The sequence below is a fragment of the Podarcis muralis genome, chromosome 13 (assembly GCF_964188315.1).
Source record: "Podarcis muralis chromosome 13, rPodMur119.hap1.1, whole genome shotgun sequence".
Classification (NCBI taxonomy): domain Eukaryota; kingdom Metazoa; phylum Chordata; class Lepidosauria; order Squamata; family Lacertidae; genus Podarcis; species Podarcis muralis.
The window spans coordinates 45,386,925-45,409,976 of NC_135667.1; the positions used below are offsets into that span (position 1 = coordinate 45,386,925).

The 23,052-nt window shown below is 48.0% G+C and overlaps 1 protein-coding gene across 2 annotated transcripts in view; it reads right to left on the reverse strand.

The window, feature by feature from the left end:
* KCNH6 (potassium voltage-gated channel subfamily H member 6) overlaps positions 1-22,047 on the reverse strand; it is a 132,506-nt gene extending 110,459 nt beyond the window's left edge. Inside the window, exon 1 of one of the 2 annotated variants that reach the window (XM_028703316.2) lies at positions 21,429-22,047. In XM_028703316.2, coding sequence (XP_028559149.2) covers positions 21,429-21,504 — 76 coding nt within the window. In that variant the 5' untranslated portion in view covers positions 21,505-22,047. The remainder of the gene's footprint in view (positions 1-21,428) is intronic. The other variant, XM_028703318.2, reaches the window with a different exon arrangement.
* Between the last annotated feature and the right edge of the window lie 1,005 nt (positions 22,048-23,052).

Below are 23,052 nucleotides of genomic sequence, written 5' to 3' on the forward strand. Positions count from 1 at the left end.
GCGGGGAGATCGCTTCTCCCCACCGCCCCTTGCTTCAAAAGAGGTCTGCCCCAGGACCTCTTTTGAAGCAAGGGGCTGCGGGGAGATCGCTTCTCCCGGTGCTCCGAAGCGGGGTGGGGGGGGGGCGGGAACACCTGCCCCAGCCGCCGGGCTTCGTAGCGCTGCTGCGAAGCCGGGCGGGGGGCGGGAACACCTGCCCCAGCCACCCCGCTTCGGAACGCTGCTCCGAAGCGGGGTGGGGGGGGCGGGAACACCTGCCCCAGCCGCCGGGCTTCGTAGCGCTGCTGCGAAGCCGGGCGGGGGGCGGGAACACCTGCCCCAGCCACCCCGCTTCGGAACGCTGCTCTGAAGCAGGGTGGGGGGGCGGGAACAACTGCCCCAGCCGCCGGGCTTCGTAGCGCTGCTGCGAAGCAGGGCGGGGGGCGGGAACACCTGCCCCAGCCACCCCGCTTCGGAACGCTGCTCCGAAGCGGGGTGGGGGGGCGGGAACACCTGCCCCAGCCGCCGGGCTTCGTAGCGCTGCTGCGAAGCCGGGCGGGGGGGCGGGAACACCTGCCCCAGCCACCCCGCTTCGGAACGCTGCTCCGAAGCGGGGTGGGGGGGCGGGAACACTTGCCCCAGCCACCGGGCTTCGTAGCGCTGCTGCGAAGCCGGGCGGGGGCGGGAACACCTGCCCCAGCCACCCCGCTTCGGAACGCTGCTCCGAAGCGGGGTGGGGGGGCGGGAACACTTGCCCCAGCCACCGGGCTTCGTAGCGCTGCTGCGAAGCCGGGCGGGGGGCGGGAACACCTGCCCCAGCCACCCCGCTTCGGAACGCTGCTCCGAAGCGGGGTGGGGGGGGCGGGAACACTTGCCCTAGCCACCGGGCTTCGTAGCGCTGCTGCGAAGCCGGGCGGGGGGCGGGAACACCTGCCCCAGCCGCCGGGCTTCGTAGCGCTGCTGCGAAGCCGGCCGGGGGGGGGGGCGGGAACACCTTCTGAAGGCGGGCGGGGGGCGAAAGTCTTTGTCCCCCCTGCCTGCCTTCCCAGGGGCTTTTAAATCGCCCCGGACAGCGGAGAAGTCCTCCGCTGTCCCGGGGCGATTTTAAAATGCCGCCCGCCAGCATTTTAAGATCGCCCGGACAGCGGAGAAGTCCTCCGCTGTCCCAGGGTTTTTTAAAATGCTGGGGGTGGGAAGAAAAGCCCTTGTCCCCCCCCCCCCAGCCTTCAGAAGAGGTCCGGGGACAGTCTGTCCCCGGACCTGGTCTGAAGGCGGTTTCCCTAGGAACGCATTAATTGATTTTCAATGCATTCCTATGGGAAACCGTGCATCGCAAGACGAAAAAACCGCAAGACGAAGAGACTTGCGGAACGAATTAATTTCGTCTTGCGAGGCACCACTGTATTACATTTATCGGTCACTTTCTCTTGCCCAGGACAACACAAAGCGACACATGCAAACAAACAAAAACCAAAAACCCCATATATATAAAATAAAATGAAGGGGCAAATAAATACATTAAAAACATCGCACCTAAAAGGCCAGAGTTAATTAAGTGTCCAAGGCCTAGTTATAGAGGAAAGCTTTTTGTCTGGTGCCTAAAGATATATATTAGTGGTTCAGGCGAGTCTCCCTCTGGAGAGCAGTCCAGAAATTGGGAGCCACCTCAGAAAAGGCCTGTTCTCATGTTGTCACCCTCTGAGACTGTAATGGAGGAGACACACAGAGAGGCACGTAAAGAAGGGCCTCAGGTGGTGATTCCCTTCCAACTCTATGATTCTCTGGTCCCTTCCAACTCTATGATTCTATGACAGACAACAGAGAGGCAAGTTGCATACAGGAAGCAGATTATGTAGAGCTTGACCCATGTTGTTAGACAGTCAGGTTTCCTCGTGATTTTCTGAACCTAAGGCAAGAATGGTAGCAATAAGTACCAGCCATCTCTTTCCTGTGCCCAACTTCTCATTGTATTACTCAGAACTACAGTGGTGCCCCGCAAGACGAATGCCTCGCAAGACGAAAAACTCGCTAGACGAAAGGGTTTTCCGTTTTTTGAGTCGTTCCGCAAGACGAATTTCCCTATGGGCTTGCTTCGCAAGACGAAACGTCTTGTGAGTTCTTGCGAGTTTGTTTCCTTTTTCTTAAAGCCGCTAAGCCGTTAATAGCCACTAAGCCGCTTATAGCCGCTAAGCCACTAATAGCCGTGCTTTGCAAGACGAAAAAACCGCAAGACGAAGAGACTCGCGGAACAGATTAATTTTGTCTTGCGAGGCACCACTGTACCTGCTCTGGTGGTAGATGCATGTGATGGGGGTGGGAGTGTTCCTCACATGTTAAAGGTTTTTATGTGTTTGTTTAGTGTTGTTTTGGTTGCAATGGTAGGGAGTACTCCAAAAAAATAAATTCAAAATGGCATGTGGTATATGGCTTTCTTTCTAAATAAGATGTATTTCTAAAGAAGATGTGAATCCTTTTAGTGATGCAATGGCATAAAGTAAAGGTAAAGGTTCCCCTGACCGTTAGGTCCAGTCGCAGATGACTCTGGGGTTGCGCGCTCACCTCGCTCTATAGGCCGAGGGAGCCGGCGTTTGTTTTTCTGGGTCATGTGGCCAGCATGACTAAGCCGCTTCTGGCGACCCAGAGCAGCGCACGGAAACGCCATTTACCTTCACGCCGGAGCAGTACCTATTTATCTACGTGCACTTTTGACGTTGCTAGGTTGTCAGGAGCTGGGACCAAACAATGGGAGCTCGCCCTTCGCGGGGATTCGAACTGCCGACCTTCTGATCGGCAAGCCCTAGGCTCTGTGGTTTAGACCACAGCACCACCCGTGTCCCGTAAAATAAGATGCCAATCCTTTTAGTGAGGCAATGGCATACCATGTAACAAATCAGCTCAGCATCAAATCAACGCCTGCATCTAGCTTTTAACTCACAAGGACTCTCATTTTTACAAGGGTGCTCTACCAACTGGACTATCACAGCTGAGAAGAAGCTTGCAGATGACCAACGCCATGTGGAGAGAAGCCAGGGACACATGAGCGGAATATCTCTTTCTGCAGGGAATAGGGGTACATAGACACCCACATACCTTGGTACAGGTAACTTAGGCAGTGGCGTAGCGTGGGTTGTCAGCACCCGGGGCAAGGCAAGTAATTTGCACCCCCTAACCCGTGGATTTGCGCCCCCTAACCTATGGATTTGCCCTAACCCCAGATGTTGCGCCCGGTGCGGCCGACCCCCCCTGCACCCCCCACGCTACGCCACTGAACTTAGGTATAGCATAACATAATGTAAACTCCACAGATTTCCCGTGGGTGATAATTGCCTAATAAGCAATTTAATACCGGAGACATGGCATATTTATTTACTTCACAAATTTATACCCCACTTGACAGGCACACACAGATCAAAGCGCTGTATGAAAATATAAAACAAGAAAGCCAAGCACAATTTACCACATACGAGAATAAATCATACGAAAAGTTAAAAAGCTGAAGCAGATTAAAACTATCACAACTCTCTAAGCATCTGTCAAAATGAGAATGTTTTTAGCGCCCCTGAGCAAACACTCTGAAGGTGATCTTGAGATGTAGAAAGAAACCAGGAACGGTGACAAAGGAGAGGCACATCCACCAGCCCAAAGAATTGTGGGAATTGTAGTTCACCCCATCAGAGCTACAGTTCCCAGGATTCTAGGGGTGCCTGTTTGCTTTAAATGCCTGGTGTGTGTGCAGCCCAAGTGTTGTAGCAATGGGCTCTGTTATCCTCATGGACAATTATTCATAAGGATCAGCTAAGGAGATGTCAGGGATGTGGGTGGCGCTGTGGGTTAAACCACAGAGCCTAGGACTTGCCAATCAGAAGGTCGGTGGTTCAAATCCCCGTGACGGGGTGAGCTCCCGTTGCTCGGTCCCAGCTCCTGCCAACCTAGCAGTTCGGAAACACGTCAAAGTGCAAGTAGATAAATAGGTACCACTTCAGCGGGAAGGTAAACGGCATTTCCGTGCGCTGCTCTGGTTTGCCAGAATCGGCTTAGTCATGCTGGCCACATGACCCGGAAGCTGTACGCTGGCTGCCTCGGTCAGTAAAGCGAGATGAGCACTGCACCCCAGAGTCGGCCACAACTGGACCTAATGGTCAGGGGTCCCTTTACCATTACCTAAGGAGATGTCAAGTGAAGTAAACATGTGACTGTCTGGTACCACCAATCTGCAGTGGGCCAAGGTATGTATGTATGTATGTATGTATGTATGTATGTATGTATTTCCCGTGCATCTGGCTGGGTTTCCCCAGCGACTCTGGGCGGCTCCCAACAGAATATTAAAACACGATAAAACATCATACATTAAAAACTTCCCTAAGCATTGAAACCAAAGACAATTATTTCAGGCTAAGCAAGGGTAGCTCTGCTGCAGCAGCTGACAAAAGACTTCAAATAAATGAAAGAACACCCAAAAGGCTAGATCTCTTAATATTGTTTTAAGAAACAGCCTTGCCTTGGGAACTGGGAAAAGAAATAGTTTTTAACGTTTGCATTGCTGAAGTGAAATTTAGCCTTCCACTGTGACCATGTGCTTTTCATCATCTCCTTCGAATAACCTCATCATTTTGATCTTTACAGGAAAAGCTGCTCTTCTGTTTCTTGTTCATTTTGCTTTTAAGGCACAGCCAGGTCTCAACAAAGAGGCAACATTTTATTTTAGGTACAATCAATGTCTTTGCTTTAGATTATTAGGTCATGGAACTAGCCAGAGGAGAGGCAACCCTAGACTTAATCCTAAACGATGCCCTAAGCCTGGTGGGACATGTCAGTGTTGCCAAACCAAATCAGAACAGTGACCACAGTGCTATGAAATGCAGCACATACACCAATAGATTGTTACTTAGGTCACATCAGATTTCTAGGTCACAAAAATAAGAATCCTAGCTTCTAAAGAATGAAGGGATCAGCTTTTGCAGGGGTACATGTGTACCCCACAGGCTTCCCCAGGCTGTTTTGGGGAAGTCCTTCCCACCCACCTGACGTCATACATGATGTCAGATGTGGAGCAGGTAAGGAATTACCAGGATATGTACTGAGTTGAATAGGATCCAAAATGCAGCAGTCTGATTGGTCCTAGAACAATAGGATTCAGAATGCAGCAGTCTGATTGGTCCTAGAACAATGCAGCAGTATGATTGGTCTGCAGGAGCCACCCAGTCCAGCTCCAGATGGAAGTGAATCCACAATCTGGTTGGCCTACAGGAGAATTCCGGAATTAGCCAATCACGTGCAGCCCATTGTGTAAATAATGTATATAAAGCAGATATTTTGGGGGAACTTCCATTCCTCCTCACCACAATGAGCTGAATAAAGAGCATGAAATCCACTCTAGACTCTGAGTATATTTCACAGGAGTTTAACAGGCACTCCCAGTTGCTCTTTTACTGGAACCAGGTGCACTCGCAAATGCCCATCAGCTGACGGGAGGGAGGGATGCATCTTGCTAAAGGAGGAGGAAGCAGTTTGCATTTGATGGAAACTTCTTCTTGCTCCCAGTCCTGCTGCTTGAAGCTGCCTCCTGCAGATCCTTCCAAGCTCTGATTTGGGGCCCCCTGAAGCTAGAACTGTTTTGGGGGCCTCTTCACAGCCAGCAATGAGGCTGTTATCAATGGGGTTGTTCCATGACAGATCACTACAAATTTTACGCAAGTTTGAGTTTTTGGGTATCCACTTAAGTACTTTCGTGAGCTCACTGTTATTCCCCTAGGGTCCTAATCTCTGATAAAGGGGGGGGGGGGGAGTTTGACATTAGCCAAAGCAGAGCAGCCAACATACTGCAACACACTGGCGGGTGAAGGTGGCGACGGGGAGAGCGGTCCGCCCTGGGTGCCATCCAGAGGGGTTACATTGTGGCCACCCCCTTGGGACACGAGCTGCCCGCTGTACCCCCTGCGACATGCACCATGCCCCCTGTGGGTGGCATGCCCCCTAGGACATGCACCAGTCACACCCCCGCATGGGTGCTGGAGCAAGTAGCTCTGCCACTGCTGCAACACTCAGCCTTTACAGCATGAGAGCCAGTGTGGTGTAGCGGTTAAGAGCGGTAGTCTTGTAATCTGGGGAACCGGGTTCGCGTCTCTGCTCCTCCACATGCAGCTGCTGGGTGACCTTGGGCTAGTTACACTTCTCTGAAGTCTCTCAGCCCCACTCACCTCACAGAGTGTTTGTTGTGGGGGAGGAAGGGAAAGGAGAATGTTAGCCGCTTTAAGACTCCTTAAAGGGAGTGAAAGGCGGGATATCAAATCCAAACTCCTCCTCTTCTTCTTCATCTGCACTGCTGACTCTCAAACTTTGGGATTGTTGAAATATATCCAACAAAAAATTAATAAATTTTGCCTCATGTGACTCAAATTGGGTGTCCTAGACCCAAATATTTTAAGCAATGTGGAATGAAGTCACTTCTAGGGAACCTCTGAAGCCCTGAAGCTTAAGCTTTATTCATTTCATAGTAGATCTGCCCCTGGGTGGATCTTGCAAGTCTTCCCTTGCTCCCTGTTTCAGCCTGTGAATTTTCTCCCTTCTTGCAGCAGCAGCAGTGGTTAAAAGCAGGGCTTCCCAAACTTTTCGTGCTGGTGACACACTTTTTAGACATGCATCATTTCGTGACACAGTAATTCAGTTTTAGTAGCAAACCGGAGGTTAAACTAACCTCCTTTAAAAGTGCGGGGAGCATTTGTGCAACACATTGACACATGGCAGCCGACACGCTAATGTGCCGTGACACACAGTTTGGAAAGCTCCGGGTTAAAGTGAAGTTGAAAGGGAGATACCCTTAAAAATGGGCAAGAAGGACTAAAAGAAGTTTGCAAAACATATATGAGGTGTTTCGGCAAGTGGAAAGAAGCCTGTTTCTGATATATTGAAATAATTGTTTATTGTTGGCCTTTAGCAATATGTTCTTTGATTCGTAAAAAATTAAGATGAAGAATAAGTAGCTATTTCATTACATAAGAAGACAGAGAATGTGTCAGAGCACCAGACAAAGAAAGGAGGATACAGCGATTGCAGAGAAGTTCCCATCCATCTTTACTGTGAAAAATATTGGACAGATTCCCATTTCTAAATCACTTTTTCCAGAAGGGTGTTCAGAGAACTGAACCAAAAAGAGGCGATGGGAGATAAAGTTCTAGGGCTAACTGCCAAATTAAAACAAACAAATCACCAGCTCCCGACGGCATATACACGCAGCAGTAATCAGAGAACTAAAATGTGAAATTGCTCCTCTCCTAAGAAAAATATGAATCATGTCACTAAGATTGTCCTTCCTTTCTAGAGCGTTGGAAGAAAGCCAACACAACGCCAGTCTTTTTAAAAAAAAGGCAGTCAGCTAGCTCAATGTCTGTTTGGGGGGTAAAGAGGTGGAAAATATTGTTTAGCATTTTAGAAGAACAACTTCGCCCAAGGAGGAATCAATGAGTTCGCCAGAGGGAAGCTTCACCAATCTTGTGTCGTTCCTTGAGAATGTCAATAAGCGTGTGGGGAAGGGTGATGCATTAAGCAACAGTAAACCCGAACTTCCAAAAATCGTTTGGCAAAGTCCTCCTGAGTAACAGCCATGGAATAAGAAGACAGGTCCACTTATGGATCAGGAAATGGTTAAAGAACAGGAAATAGGATAAATGTAAGAATACATAGGGAAGTGGGTGGTGCTGTGGGTTAAACCACAGAGCCTAGGACTTGCCGATCAGAAGGTCAGCGGTTCGAATCCCCGCGACGGGGTGAGCTCCCGTTGCTCGGTCCCTGCTCCTGCCAACCTAGCAGTTCGAAAGCACGTCAAAGTGCAAGTAGATAAATAGGTACCGCTCCAGCGGGAAGGTAAACGGCGTTTCCGTGCGCTGCTCTGGTTCGCCAGAAGCGGCTTAGTCATGCTGGCCACATGACCCGGAAGCTGCATGCCGGCTCCCTTGGCCAATAAAGCGAGATGAGCGCCGCAACCCCAGAGTCGGCCACGACTGGACCTAATGGTCAGGGGTCCATTTACATTTTAAGAATACAATGGAGGCAAATAAGCAGCGGAGTCTCCAAGGATCTGTACTGAAACTAGTGCTATTTCAATCAATGCTATTCGTAAATCATCTGCCAAGACCAGCAAGGAAGCCAATATTGTGGATGGTACCATTCGCCCAACCACCAGGATGGAGAATATCGACACAGATTATAGATAGGTAGCCGTGTTGGTCTGCCATAGTCAAAACAAAAAAATATCCTTCCTTCAGTGTATCTGAAGAAGTGTGCATGCACACGAAAGCTCATACCAAGAACTAACTTAGTTGGTCTTTAAGGTGCTACTGGAAGGAATTTTTTTTGTTTTGACACAGATTATGTTCAGTTTTGCTCTCCCTGTCTCAATCATGAGAAAGTTGGGAAAGGCGCAGATAAGAGCAACTAGTGGTCAGCAGGAGCTTCCTTCCTTACCACTGTGAAGGAAGGTGTAAGCATTTGGATTTTTAAAAAATATTTTTTGGATTTTTTAAAAATAAAAAATAAGATAACTATTGTTTGGGTAGAGGGGGTGGGGACATGGAGAACCTTATACCAGTGGTTCTCAACCAGTGTGCTGTGGCACCCTGGGGTCCCTTGAATGATGGTCAGGGGAGCTGTGGGTAACACTGGCCTCTGTCCCTCTTGCCTTTGCTCCCTCCTCTGATGGCCTCTAGCGTCTCTGCCTCCCAAAGGCTTGCACAGCTGTTTGTTGCAGCAGAAGCTGCCAGGAGGACTCCCAAGGAGAGGGGAGAGGGGAGGAGGCTGAGGGTGTTCAAAAAAGGGTGAGAGGCTGCCAGCTCTGCAGGCAAGGGGTGACATAACTGGACTCCTGAGCCTCACAGGGGTGCCACAGAAAGAATGTTGTTGGTCAAGGGAGCCGTGGACTCAAAAAGGTTACAAATCTCTGACTTATAAAGTTCTGTACAGTGGTACCTCGGGTTACAGACGCTTCAGGTTACAGACTCTGCTAACCCAGAAATAGTACCTCGGGTTAAGAACTTTGCTTCAGGATGAGAACAGAAATCACGCGGCAGCAGGAAGCCCCATTAGCTAAAGCAGTGCTTCAGGTTAAGAACAGTTTCAGGTTAAGAACGGACCTCCAGAACGAATTAAGTTCTTAACCCGAGGTACCACTGTATTGTGTGAGGGGAGTGGAAAGTAAGAACTTTCCCTCCTTCTCCCTATAGTCCTGGAACTTGGGCTTTCTCCGTGAACCTCAAGGGAGCAGGATGGCCGTAGATTCAGGACAAACAGGCAAAACTACTTGTGCATACAAAGCATATTGTTATAGATGGAGGGGGGAGCTCCCCTTACCCCTATAAATGAATAAATAGTAGGATTTGGGGATGTGATGGGAGAAATACAAGCTGAAGAGGAATTCCTGAGCTTTGATGTTGTTTAGTCATTTTGTCGTGTCCGACTCTTCGTGACCCCATGGACGAGAGCACGCCAGGCACTCCTGTCTTCCAGCGTTCCCGCAGTTTGGTCAAACTCATGCTGGTAGCTCCGAGAACACTATCCAACCATCTCGTCCTCTGTCGTCCCCTTCTCCTTGGGCCCTCCATCTTTCCCAACATCAGGGTCTTTTCCAGGGAGTCTTCTCTTCTCATGAGGTGGCCAAAGTACTGGAGCCTCAGCTTCAGGATCTGTCCTTCCAGTGAGCACTCAGGGCTGATTTCCTTAAGAATGGATAGGTTTGAAATTCTTACAGTCCATGGGACTCTCAAGAGTCTCCTCCAGCACCATAATTCAAAAGCATCAATTCTTCGGCGATCAGCCTTCTTTATGGTCCAGCTCTCACTTCCATACATCACTACTGGGAAAAGCTAGCCTATGCAAAAGGACCTGGCCAATCTAGGGCCATTAAGAAACAATACATTGAGATCCACTGACAATGCAAAAGAACTGTTCTCTCCCGCTCGCCCCCCTTGCCCTGATGTGTGAACCGAGGCTGGTGTTTGGAAGGTTGCCAGGGTAGTTGGGTGTGAGATGACAGGGAAAGAGAGTTCTTTAGCAGAATGTTCTGTGAAGAAGAAGGACTGGCATCCATCTTGGGCAGGCAGGCTGAAGGCTGGCTACACTGCTTTTGGGTACAAGCCCTTCTTGAAAAGACCATGCTGGACTCCCTCCAAGCAGACTGAAAGTGTAAATAGGTGAATAGACTATATTTATTAAAGCTACAACAGTCTGGCACAGGGATTCCTCGTCTGGCACAGTTCTGCCGCTTGTAGTTTCATCCATATCCCAAATAATCAAAATCCTTCCCCTCCCCATCTATAACAATATTAAGACTCCAGGCAGCATGTGGCCACATCATTTCACTTTCCCCCAGCTTATAAAACTATAGCACACGAGTGACGGGAATGGTGGTGAAAGGGTACTTTGTACAATGGGAGGACCCTGCTGAAGCAGCAAACAGCTAGCTAAAGTCTTCCCTAACTTAAAAAAAACACACACAGAAGAGACCTATGGAAAGGGATGCTAAAGAGACTCACTTATGCACAAATGTGGGTGTCCTGGCATTCTGAAGTCACAGCAGAATGACCTCCCCCCCCTTCTATTTCATAGGTTCCACCAGTTTTTGCAGCAAATTAATGACTGGTTTTTGGCTCCACGCAAGAGGGATTTTCAAATCATTACACTACATAACAATGCTGTGTATGTTATGCTGGCAGCACTGCTTCCAAACAAAATTTCTGACCATTAGCTGCTATGGCAACAAATCACCTATACCAGGCCAACCCCATAGGTATTCAAAGGCCTATTCTCTACTTAAAAGAAGCTGGATGTTTTTGAACATGATTTCTGATGTAATAAAAGTGTGATGGGAATGTCTAAATGTACCACCTGGGACTCCTTGGAGTATAGGTGGGATATGGTTGCAATAATAAATGAACAACATAAAATCAAGATGGGGGTGGGGATGCGGGGAAACCCTGTACAGCCACGGGGGGGGGGGGGGGGCTACGACTCGAATTCTCAGGCTGGGATACTCATCTGGACCAAAACAATTTTTTTTTTTGCCTCCCTACTGATTTTGACCCCTTCGTGGATCACTGCCTTGCCGTGGCGAAGGGGCTTGAATAACTCAGAGAAGCTATGAACTATGCCGTGCAGGGCACCCAAGATGAGCAGGTCATAGTGGAGAGTTTTGACCAAACGTGATCCACCTGGAGGAGGAACCGGCAAGCCACTCCAGTATCCCTGCCAAGAAAACTCCATGGACAAAGACAACAGGCATATAATTTGACCAAACTGTGGGAGGCACTGGAAGACAGAGGTGCCTGGCGTGCTCTGGTCCATGGGGTCACAAAGAGTCGGACACGACTAAACAACAACAACAACTGATTTTGTCAGCCATAAAATCAAAATGAATGTTGTGTGCCCAGCAGCATGGCGCAGTTCAACAGTGTATTGGACCAGGAGAAGTGTTGGGTGCAGTGTATTGGACCATGAAGCGTATTGGGCCAGTTACACTAGCTCTCAGCCTTAACCCACCTCAAGGGTTGTTGTAAGCTTAAAATCAGAAGAGGGGAAGAACCATGAACCATGCTCAGAGCTCCTTGGAGGAAGGGTGTGACACCATAAATGTAACAAATAGGAAGCTAATGGCTTACCATTAACAATAGCCATCTTCCCTTTCCATGCCTGAGTGCCTCTTATATGTCAGCATCTGCTTTGGCTGGAGCCGTAGAAAATTATTCAGCACCGAGAGGCCATTTGGAGGATGGCTCTTAGCACAATCCTTAATTAATTTCTGATTACACGTACTGAATTTATCCATCCGCAGTGCAATTCTTTCCAGCTCCTATGCACTCTGCTTCTGCGTAACATTAGGAGCTGAGTTATTTGTCTTTCTCAAAACTCCGATACAGACACTGCTAATGGGACAACTCAAGATGGAGCGGCTGCGTGCCCTACTTTACAAAGGACATGCCTTTGTTTGAAGGGGCTGTCCTGCCCACCCCAAGTCCTGTTTAAAAGATAAAGAACCAAGAAATGTAGAGTTGGAAGGGACCACAAGGGTAATCTAGTCCAACCCCCTGCAATGCAGGAATCTTTTGCCCAACGTGGGGCTTGAACCCACAACCTTGAACTTAAGAGTCTCATACTCTACCGTCTGAGCTGTCCAGTGAGACTTGTTACAACCTTCCACAACCTGGTGCCCCTCCAGAGGTTTCCAGCCTACCACCCCTATCAGCCCCAGCCGGTATGGCCATTGGTTAGGGATGATGGGAGTTGTAGTCCCCAAAAAATTGTGAAGGTTTCACGTTGGGGAAAGCTGTTATAACACGTATTTCTAAATTTGCATATGCAAATTTAGAAATTTAAAAACTCTGCAGCCTCTTATAGTTGTTTTAACTGTGAGTCTTTTAGTTCTTATGCTCTTACAGTTGTTTTAACTGCGTGTTTTTATTTGTTTTTAGTTCTTATCTGTTTTAATTATCAGTTTTTATCCATCCATTATCCGTGTTTAATCTTGTATTTTATTCAGATGTTTTATCCTATATTTGTTTCTTTGTCCTTATCTGCTCCAACATTTATCAGTTAAAAAAATCCTAACTGCTATTTTATTTATATGTTTCTCTTTTGTTTGTTTGTTCTTAGTTTTTTTTATTTTGGTCTGTGACCGTAATAAAGTTCATTCATTCATTCATATGCAGACATGTGTCTTCTCCTATGTTGGGTTTTGACCCTGTATTTCCCTTTTGCATTAAATGGTCACCTTAACTCAAAAGTAAGTGCCTAAGCACATCTGGCTTGCAACCCAGAGAGTCATGTAAACTACCAGCATTTAAGAGGTGCTGTGTTCATGCTTCTTGGACGTCACACCCTTGAAGCCTTTCCACCCAGATGTGTGAAGGCTGACCGTGACTACTGAGTCTTGCGGGAAAGGCAGTCTTGCCACTGCTGAGAGGTACTCTCCTCTTTCTGAACACTTCACACGTTCAAGTGTTGAGTGCTGGCACTGCAGAGTGTTTCTGGGAGCGAGCCCTGGTGATTGTGAACTCAAATTCAGAGCAGATGTTGCCAGATCCCAGATTGAGCACAACAACCTACCAGCTGATGCCTGTGACTCCAGAGCCATTGCCAAAGACAAAGACCTTTCTAAGCGCATGCATGCAAGACAGATGGTGGCTTGAGGTGAACTCATGGTTTCCCACCAATATCATTTCAAACTTAGACTGGGCATACGCTTATTATTAGCACGATTTGGGTGGTCATTACCCAGTCCCAACCCCCCAACAAGGTTGACTCAGAGAAGCAAGTCTTCAGAGTTCCAAAGGATTTAATGGCTGTTATGTATGCTTAGGGTTGCAGCATTTAGAGGAGGGGGTGAGGAGCTGTAGCTCTCCAGCATGGACAATGGTCAGCTGTCATGGGCTGGATAGACCGAGGAGTGGTGGGAGGAACCAACTGGGGAGCCCCCAAGGGAAGAAGGCTCAGAGCCTGGGGATTGGCGGTGGGACAAGGATGAGTGGTCAGTGGAAGAAGAGGGAGCAGACTGAGAAGAGGAGGTGTCAGAGGCTGAAGGGGTAACAGGGCTTAGTGAGCTGGGAGAGTCTGGGGCAGAGAGAAGTCAAGAATCAGAGGCAGAAGTTGAAGCAGGTGAGCAGGCAGAGAGAGGACAAGAGGCAGAGATGAGTCAGGCTGGTGAAAAGTCATGGGTGTCTCCCCCTCCTGCTGCAACAAGATCCCCTGCTCTCCCAGAACCAGAAGAGAGCTGAAACAGGTGGAGCAGTGGCAGGCTTCACGCAGGCGCAGTCTCTGATTGCTTGCAAGAAACTCTGAAGAGGAGAATACATAGTCGGCTGTGGGGAGGCAGGGACTTTTGGTCTCGGCAACTGATTTCATGGAGCAAGACCTACAGGGCAGGTGAAACCTAGTCCAGATCGTGTTTTGCTAATGAAGAGTTAGCTCCAGCTTGGAACTGTGTTATTTACTAACCGGCTTGCTTTGTGACATCAGTGATGATGGAATCCAGCAAAATCTGGAGGACCAAATGTCCCCCTCCACTGTTTTAGAGGTTATCACTTACTGGAGGGAATCATTACTCAGTGAATATATGTTTATACACCTATTTACAAGATTATATATAGGGACATAGTATTACAACATAATATAATTTCTCTATATCCCCCTTCGGTTACCATGTCCTCTAGAGTATGGAGAACAGCACCCAGTGCATAAGATGCTGATCTACAGGACCTTAAAGGCTGCCTTTTCCAATACTTTCCCCCCTCTCATGCTGAGGAGGATGTTCTCCGGATTCTGCTTCATGGTGGTCAACTACTAGGCGCAGAGACTTTTCATTAGTGGCCCCCAAGCTTTACTGTTTTAGATATAGTTGTTCCTTGCTATTTTAGGGCTTATCTACACCTGTTTGCCCCACCACTTCCCCCTGGGGAAATCCAATATTTAGCACTGAATTGGAACAAGTGGCACTCGGGTTATCTGTAGATTGCTGTTTGTTCCGATTTAGTGACAAAGAGCAGGTTTTCCAGGGGAAGGCGTTGGGGCAAAGGCAAAGCCACTTGGATCTGTGCCTATAATGCATGAAACAAAGTGAAAGCTGCTTGGACCCATGCTTTCTAGACAAGGGACAAGTGTGGACTAGCCCTTAGTGATGTTTACCTCAGTGACTGATGGTTTACTTTGATGCTATGGTGTGCTCTTAGGTAAGCCACCTTGAACTTTGTGGAAAAGGCAAGGTATGAGCATGTCAAATTAAAAAGAAAAATGAAATAAAGTATGGGGATTCCTTTGGGATTATGTGTGCATCGTGCACATTGCTGGATGGGTTCTGCCCCCCGTGCCAGAGAAGGTTTTTGCACCGCTTGTACAACCTGCGGAAACCTGTTTCCGCATGCAGTTGGGTCAATAAGCAACTTTTACAGATAAATTGGACCTTAGAGAGAGTCCAGGTGAAAGCTCTGTGCTGAAGCAGAGCACAGCCAAATGTTATGGCCACGTTTGCTTAGCCTGGCATCCAGAAGTGCAACCTGCCAGAGGCTGAGAGGAGGGTATTCCTGCCCCTCTTCCCTTTGGGGCATGGCCACAGCTGTGCTTGCTTGAGCACACTCATTTTGCAGCCAGTCCCCTTTCTCAAAGGGCAATTGCAGAATGTTATCCCTCTGCCCATCCAAATGCATTGCTGCTAAGAAGCCAGCTGGGCTCTGCTCCACGTATCTTGGCAAAGGCACCAGGAGCGGATTAGGTTGCCTACCAATATTTCAGTGAATTAGAGCTTAAAGCAGGGTGGGTAAGAGAGTGGGCAGCTGTGTGTGTGTGTGTGTGTCTGTGTGTGTGTCTGTGTGTTTAGGGGTGGGTGGGGCAAAGGGATGTTGATTTTGAGGTTGGCAGCACAATTCTGTTTACAGAGAAATTGAATTAAAAGTCCTGGACTGGAAACCACAGGCAATGCAAAGCGTCTGCAATGCATGCTCCCAAATGCTCCTTTATTTATTGGGGCGGGGCGCATTATATCATGTCCTGCCTTCGTATTCACAGCACCTCGCAAAACATTTATAACAATAAAATGAAACAAAAATTAACAGCACAATTAGGAACGGAAACAGAGAGACAGGCATTACCGGTAAAAACAGCCATTAAAAACCACGTATCAGCCTGGCAGGTCAAGTGCATGCTAGACTTTTTTTGGGTAGATCAGAGAAAGTAAGGAAAAAGTGGAGCCAAATGGCCAGGAGTTTCATAATATTGGCACAGCCACAAACATGCAACCAGTCCAAATGGGTGCAATATGATCTGACAGGCAAGAACTCATCAAGACCCTCACTGTGCCAACTGAGATTTCCAGAGGCTTTTCAAAGCATTACAGTATATTGCAGGAACCTGATCTGGATGGTCAGGTCAGACATCAGGAATTTATGTAGTTAGTGTGCTGGTCCCAGGGGGGAAGGTACTAATACCGTAGCCAAAGTTCAGTCCTAAGTCACTAGCCGGGTAGAAGTTCACAAGATGAGACGCGAGGTCCGGAACAGGGAGCCGGGCGGGGTCAGGAACACTTGAAGATCAGAGGCAGGAAGCTGGGCAGGAAACAGGAACACTAGAAAGTCCGAAACAGGGAGCCGGGCGAGGAACAGGAACACTGGAAATGCAGATCTAGGTCCAGGTCAGAACAAGTACTCACAACGATGTTGCTCCCGCAACCTGGGACTGGGCTGACTGATCTTTATCTTCTTCTAAGGCCAGGGGCGGTCCCGGCCCCCAGGAGCCCCGCCTCTCCTGGCCTTAAGGCGAGCACTCCTCCTGGGAGAAACCAGTTCCCTTCGCCTCTCTGCCCTAAGCCTCTGCAGTTCAGGAGAGGCCGAAGGGTTACTGGGCCCCGGGGGAGGCTCACCTGTAGACACTGAGTCCTCAAGCACCTCTGGGGCCAGAATGGTTTCACCTGGTGCCTGCTCCTGAGGATCTGGCACAGGTGCAGGCTCCTCAGAATCTAGGGCTTGCCCCAGTTCAGCTGGCCCTGGAGGCGGGGACTCCTGTGCCGGCTGGGATTCCTCCGGTTCACTCTCAGACTCGGAATCCCAGGCCATCACAGTTAGTAAATTATGGTGCTGGAGGAGACTCTTGAGAGTCCCATGGACTGCAAGAAGATCAAACCTATCCATTCTTAAGGAAATCAACCCTGAGTGCTCACTGGAAGGACAGATCCTGAAGCTGAGGCTCCAATACTTTGGCCACCTCATGAGAAGAGAAGACTCCCTGGAAAAGACCCTGATGTTGGGAAAGATGGAGGGCACAAGGAGAAGGGGACGACAGAGGAGGAGATGGTTGGACAGTGTTCTCGAAGCTACCAGCATGAGTTTGACCAAACTGCGGGAGGCAGTGGAAGACAGGAGTGCCTGGCGTGCTCTGGTCCAGGGGGTCACGAAGAGTCGGACATGACTAAATGACTAAAAAACAACAGTGTGCCAAGCTGGGCACACTAGCTGGGCAAAAGCATCCCTTGCCACAGCTACCAGCTGAATATTCAGGAGCAAACCCAGGCCCAGGAGTGCTCTTCCTAGATTACAAATATGAACCCCCCCCCCCCAAAGGAAGTGCTGCTCTACACAAAGCAGACTGTGACACCTGTCCTTTGAATTGGCCCCTTTCCTGTCCAGGAGCAACTGTCATGTCTGGAGCAAGCTTCAATTTCTTGGCTCTCGTCTATTCCATTACCACCTCCAGGCACTGATTCAAAACATCAACAGCGTCCTTGGAATCCAATGGGAGTGAGAGGTAGAGCTCTGTGTCACCTGCATATTGATAACAACACATACTTAAATCCCTGGAAACCTCTCTCAGCAATTCCCTGCACACGTTAAAATAGTAGGGAGGATGGAATCCCCAGGTCATCATAGGTCAAATGCAAATAAATGAGCAGGGGTCCCCAACACTCACTAATGGAAATTCCTATTCAGGAGAGACTAAGACCAACATAAAAAGTGCCTCCCATCCTGTCCAGGTCATGCAGAAAGATATCATGGCTAATGGTACCGGGTGCTGCAGAGAGGTGCAGCAGAACCAACACTAGTTTAGTACTCTATTCCAAACTTAAAACTGGAAAGCGTAATGCTGGTGGTCAACAAAAGAGGTTTAAAGACTCTCTCAAGGCAAATCTTTTAAAAATGTAGTATAAACACCGACAACTGGGAAACACTGGCCTGTGAGCACTCCAATTGGAGAACAGCCTTTGCCAAAGGCTTTGAAGACGCTCAAACTCAGGACAAAAGGGAGAAATGTGCTAAGAGGAAGGCACACTTGGCAAACCCTCACCGTGATCATCTCCCACCTGGAAACCTATGTCCCCACTGTGGAAGGACGTGGGGATCCAGAACTGGCCTTCACAGTCAGTTATGGACTCACTGTTGAAACTGTGTTCATGGAAGACAATCTTACTCGGCTACGAGTGATCACCAAAGAAGAAGCAGATCATTCAACAGGATGGCAAAAGTTGTCTTGGGTCTAAAGCCAGGCCTAGACTGGAATGAGCCTAGAGAATCCGTTCGGTCCAAGAAACTCTGAAACTGAGCTGCCATCACATGTTCTGGTATCCTCTTCAGAAAGCGAATGCTGTAGACTTGCTATAAATTATCCAACACAGTGGGATCCAGAAAGGGTGGCTTCAGTATGGTAACGCGGAAAGACAGTGTACAGGCAACGGCCATTTTGCGCGCATTCAAAGCATTTGCAAGCATGCGTGCATGCATTAGCCACGAACCCGGAAGTGGCAGGGAAAGGGGGCATAACAGGGCTTAATGGGGCAGGGTAGGCTCTGTTGTGTGCAAATTGGGGGTTGCTTGTACAAATTAAATATTAAATGGAACAACAGTCATCTTAAGGCTGAATAGAAGCACTCTCTTCTCTGTGGTGGGAACTTTAGTACAACAGCCTCTGGAAGGCACACCTTTCGCTAACCTTGATGTAGAGTCTACACTCTTGTAGACATATCAACTGCTGCTATGTGACTCTTGTGAATGTGGCCCTTGAGTCATGAATGGAAGACTAGAGAAGCCAAAACAGACTTTGCAGGATTGGTGCCTTTTCCTCCTTGAAGCCCATCTTCCACATCCAGGGAACTACTTTGCTCTGCCTTAAAAGATCTCCAAGACAGCTTCACACATAGACACCAGGTTGTAAAGCCCTGAAGATGAGTGGCGGTTGCTGGGGTACTAATTAGAGACTAAACAATATATTTTGGTTCCATGGATATTATGAGATTCTGCTTCATGGCAAATGGCTCGACTGGAGATTCTTTAAGGTAAGCCTATCATTTGCTCTGAGCCCTCAAGAGAAACATTGAACAGATGATCCTCAGGGGGCAGGCTAGATGGATTTCTGAGCTACAGGGCAATATCAAAACACCAAAATAAATCATGAGGTCTTTTTTTCTGAATTAGATTTCAGAGCCTGCCTGACCTTTGTCTTATCCAGAAAGTTATTCCATCTACACTACCTTGGCATTACATACCCTGCAACAAAAACATCTTGTTCCACCTCTAACGGTCATAAATTGGTGACCAGCACATAAAATAAAAGCCCACTCATAAAGACTAGTGCCAATAAAACAAATAAAGGTGTATAAACTTCCAAAATGAGATACATTTTCTTTGTTTACAGTTTATTTAATGGCTCTAAACTCAATATCAAGAGCAGATGGGTACAGCTTCTCATGCACCATTGTTTGACACACAAACAAGTCAGTAACCTCTTTATCATATTATTCAACAACTTCCAGTCACTTCAACCCAAAGCGTCTTCTTCAGTGGCTCAGAGTTATAAGCAATACATAAAGAGAACATTCAGACTCTCTCATTTGTTTACAAGGGCAGCTACTTTCTCTTAAGCCATCAGGATTCATCTAGGCAAAGCACCTAAGGGAAACTGATGTGTATTGATCAACTTAGAAACTTATACAAAAATGAATGTAGAGTAAGGCTGTGATTCACCTCAGTGGACAAATGAAAACTCCCATTGACTTGAAATGTGTCTGGCACACACAGAGACAGCACAGGTGTGCCTGGGGCTGTGCACACACATGACATTTAAACCACATCTAAGCCCTCCCAAAGAATCATGGGAACTGTAGCTCTGTGAAGAGTAAACAACAGCTCCTGGGAATCTTTTCTCTTTAGGGCTTGGGGTGTGGAGCAATACACTTTAAATTTGCTTTATACATCTGGTGTGTAAGCAGCCTGTAAGTCACAAGTTGGGCAGGATGATATCTACCCTTAGTTATTGGCGACAAGCACCTGAAAATTACCCTTCTGGGTATCGTAAAAGCAGCCAACAACAAATTCAGCTTCCATTGCTGATCTAATTCTTTTTCCTTTCCTTTCCCCCTGGCATTTCATGGCTTCCAGTAGCCATGTGTTCCGCATGTTTAACTGTGTTCAGGTTAAAAAAGAGAGAGCTCCCTTTCGCTAGCTGGCAACTTCACTATTTATTTCACTTGAGGATGTGTACAAATATTTTGGGCTGTATCCAATGTTAGTCCTGCTCAGAGCAAGCCCATTGAAATTAATGGATGTGACTCACTTAAGTACATTAACTTCAATAGGTCTACTGAACTTAGGCTTTATTCTGATGCCAGCAGACACCCCTGTGGTTCAGATAAATAATAGGACTACATTTAACATTTATACAGTATTGGTAGCTTGCATCTTTATTAGCCTCACAATATCCCTGTGAATTAGGTTATTACAAATCTGATTTTTTTTTGAGATGGGAACCTGAGACTTTTGGCAACCATGCTGGGATTTGAGCTCTTGGACCACATTGTGACATCAGCATAGGTTCTTTAGGAGATTTGGGTTTTACGTGGTAGGCCCAATACAGCAAATGAAATTAACATAGAAGACACAGATTTCCTCAGGCCAGTCTCCACAGAATTATGCTGCTACATCCTACAGTCCACTAACGTATGTAGGAAAACCCAAGGCTTAGTCTGTACGCCCATGCACTGCAGATCTGGCAACATATAGGCAGCCTTCTGCTGATCCTGCACTTATCCAGCCAGAATACAGGAAATTCAGATACTGTATTGTGCACAATACCAAAGAAAGAAAGAAAGAAAGAAAGAAAGAAAGAAAGAAAGAAAGAAAGAAAGAAAGAAAGAAAGAAAGAAAAAGTTTGGAGTTGTGTATGTACAACAATGTGCAAAAAATGTGCCATAAGCAGGCATGCACGCAAGTGGCAGGCTGATTGCCTGTGGCTTTATAGTGGTGGTGTTCTGTGAAATTAGACAGTTCTGATGTTTGGGCTAAGGGGCAGGACTTTCTGCTGTAGTGTCAAGCTGCAAAACTTTAGCGGTGCCGTTGTTTTAATGGAAAGTTCTGATTTATGGGATTATTTCTAGCAAGCAGCAATATTATCAAAGGAAAATACTGAAAATACTGATAACATGAGTTACATGGCCAACCTTTCCCACCCACCCCAAAAAACTAAGATCCGGTAAATTTATTGAATAGCATTCCACCACCAACCAAAAGGCCAGGAGACAAGCCTAATTGCCCAGGGATAGATTTTTAACATAACAGCCATTTTTGTTATTTTTGTTTAATTGGATACATTACCCAAAGTCTGTGCTTTTAAAACCAGTGGGATTGATTCCAGGTTTACAATAAAAACCCAAGGCAGTCCCTTTGCAACAATCTGTCACAACACAGGTGCGAGTTGGGCAATGACCAGGGAAGCAGGCTACCTTAATATCCTGGAAGTTTTAAGCAGCAGTACCCAAACTAGAATGAGGAATGCTCTGAAATATACCCAGGCATTAAGCCCCCCCCCTTACTGCCTGCCCCACATTCCACATCAATATCGGCAGGCAAAAGATGGAGCTTCCTCGCACTTGCTAGTTCTGACCTTCAAGCAAAGCAAACACAGAGAAGGGAAGGCAACAGAGACGCGCTACTCACTTTGTCCTTCAAATTTCCTGATGATTGTATCCAAGTAGGTGTTCTGGGGGGCAACGTGCCCCCTCCTGACAGGCATTGTCGAATTGTCGTTCACATCCAATGGCTAAAAAGAAAGTTCCGCTCTGCACAAGAAGATGAGCTGGCTTGGTATGTCCACGCAGTTTCTCTCCCTCTCTCTCTCTCTTGGGTGGGAGAAGAAGACGCGGATCTGTCCTGGCGAAGCCTTGGAGAAGGGGGAAGCCCTCCCGCCCCCTCCTCTAGGTTCCCTTAGTTTGTGGCCAATGCAATTCCATCAAAGGCGGGGGTGGGTCGCTGTGAATCAAGGGGAAAAGAGGAGCGCCAAAGGGAAAGAGATGGGATGGGAGGCACCACGTTTGACTGGGTCCCCCCCCCCCCTTAAAAAGAAAACGACGATGATGCTTAGTCATCAGTGTCCCATTCCATATATGTCTCCCGAAGAGAGTTGTCAGCAGCAACAGCTGTTAATCTGACAATAGCCGGCAGCCACCTCCCATCCCTCTTCTTGGGATGCTAAATAGGCGAGGACCAGAAAGAACTCGCTGCCTCTCTGCTCTAACAGCTCAGCACCGTGGGTGCTGGAGGGGAGGCTTCGGGCTGCCCGGGAGGAGGGTGCGGGCGCGTGGGAGGGGTCTCCTCCTCTCCTCTCCTCTTCCCCCACCCCACCCGTTTCGCCTCCTTCACAGAGCCAGAGGCAAGGCAACGCTTCCCGACCCAGATGAGAGCGGGAGCTGTTCGCAAGCTGTGGTGCTGAAGCGCCCGTCCAAGGGAGAATGCCGCCCCGGGTTGCCGGCTGGTAATCCGGGGGCGGAAGGAAGAGCCGGTGGGGTAGGGCGGGGGCAGCGGGGGGGGAAAGGGGGCAGGGAAGCAGCGGCTGACTCCCAGCAGAAGAAACTTGGGAGATGACATTTTGCTTAGACCGCTTTGTTCAGCATGCTTTTTTGGCACTGCGCTCTCAAGTCTTTTGCTGGGGGTGGGGGGTGAGGGTGAGGGAAGGAGACGTGGAGGAAACAAAGGATTCCTGCCCCCGATCACTCAAGAAGAGATGGAGATCTCACCCCCGCTCCTCAGCAGACACCTTGCCGTCTAGCACTTGGCATCCATCGTAGTAATAAAGCTGCAACAAGATTCAGGGTTTGTTCTAAACATGCTGCTGAAAGCATTTTGTGCAGTGCGGGGGAACTGCAATGAGAACTAAGTTTTTGTGCAGTGGAGCTTATGGGATTTGAAAAGGAGCTGTATTTGTTTAAAAAGACGATAAAACATGTTTGTTCTCAACCTTCATAACCTTATATTAATAGAAGGCTATCATATTCTTCCACCCATCCAAACCTGAACTTTGGTGGTCCTATGACCATCACTTCCACAGTGAAACAGAAACGTCCAAAAACCATAGAATTGTCTAGTTGGAAGGGACCCTGAAGGTTATCTAGTCCAATCCCCTGCAATGCAGGAAACTTTCACCCATGTGGGTCTCGAACTCACAATCCTGAGATGAAGGGTCTCATGCTCCGCCATTGGTTTGGGTCCTACCCTCTGGAGCAGGAGGAAGCAAGCCTGCTTCATCTTCTATGTGACAGCCTTTCAGATATTTGAAGGTGGCTGT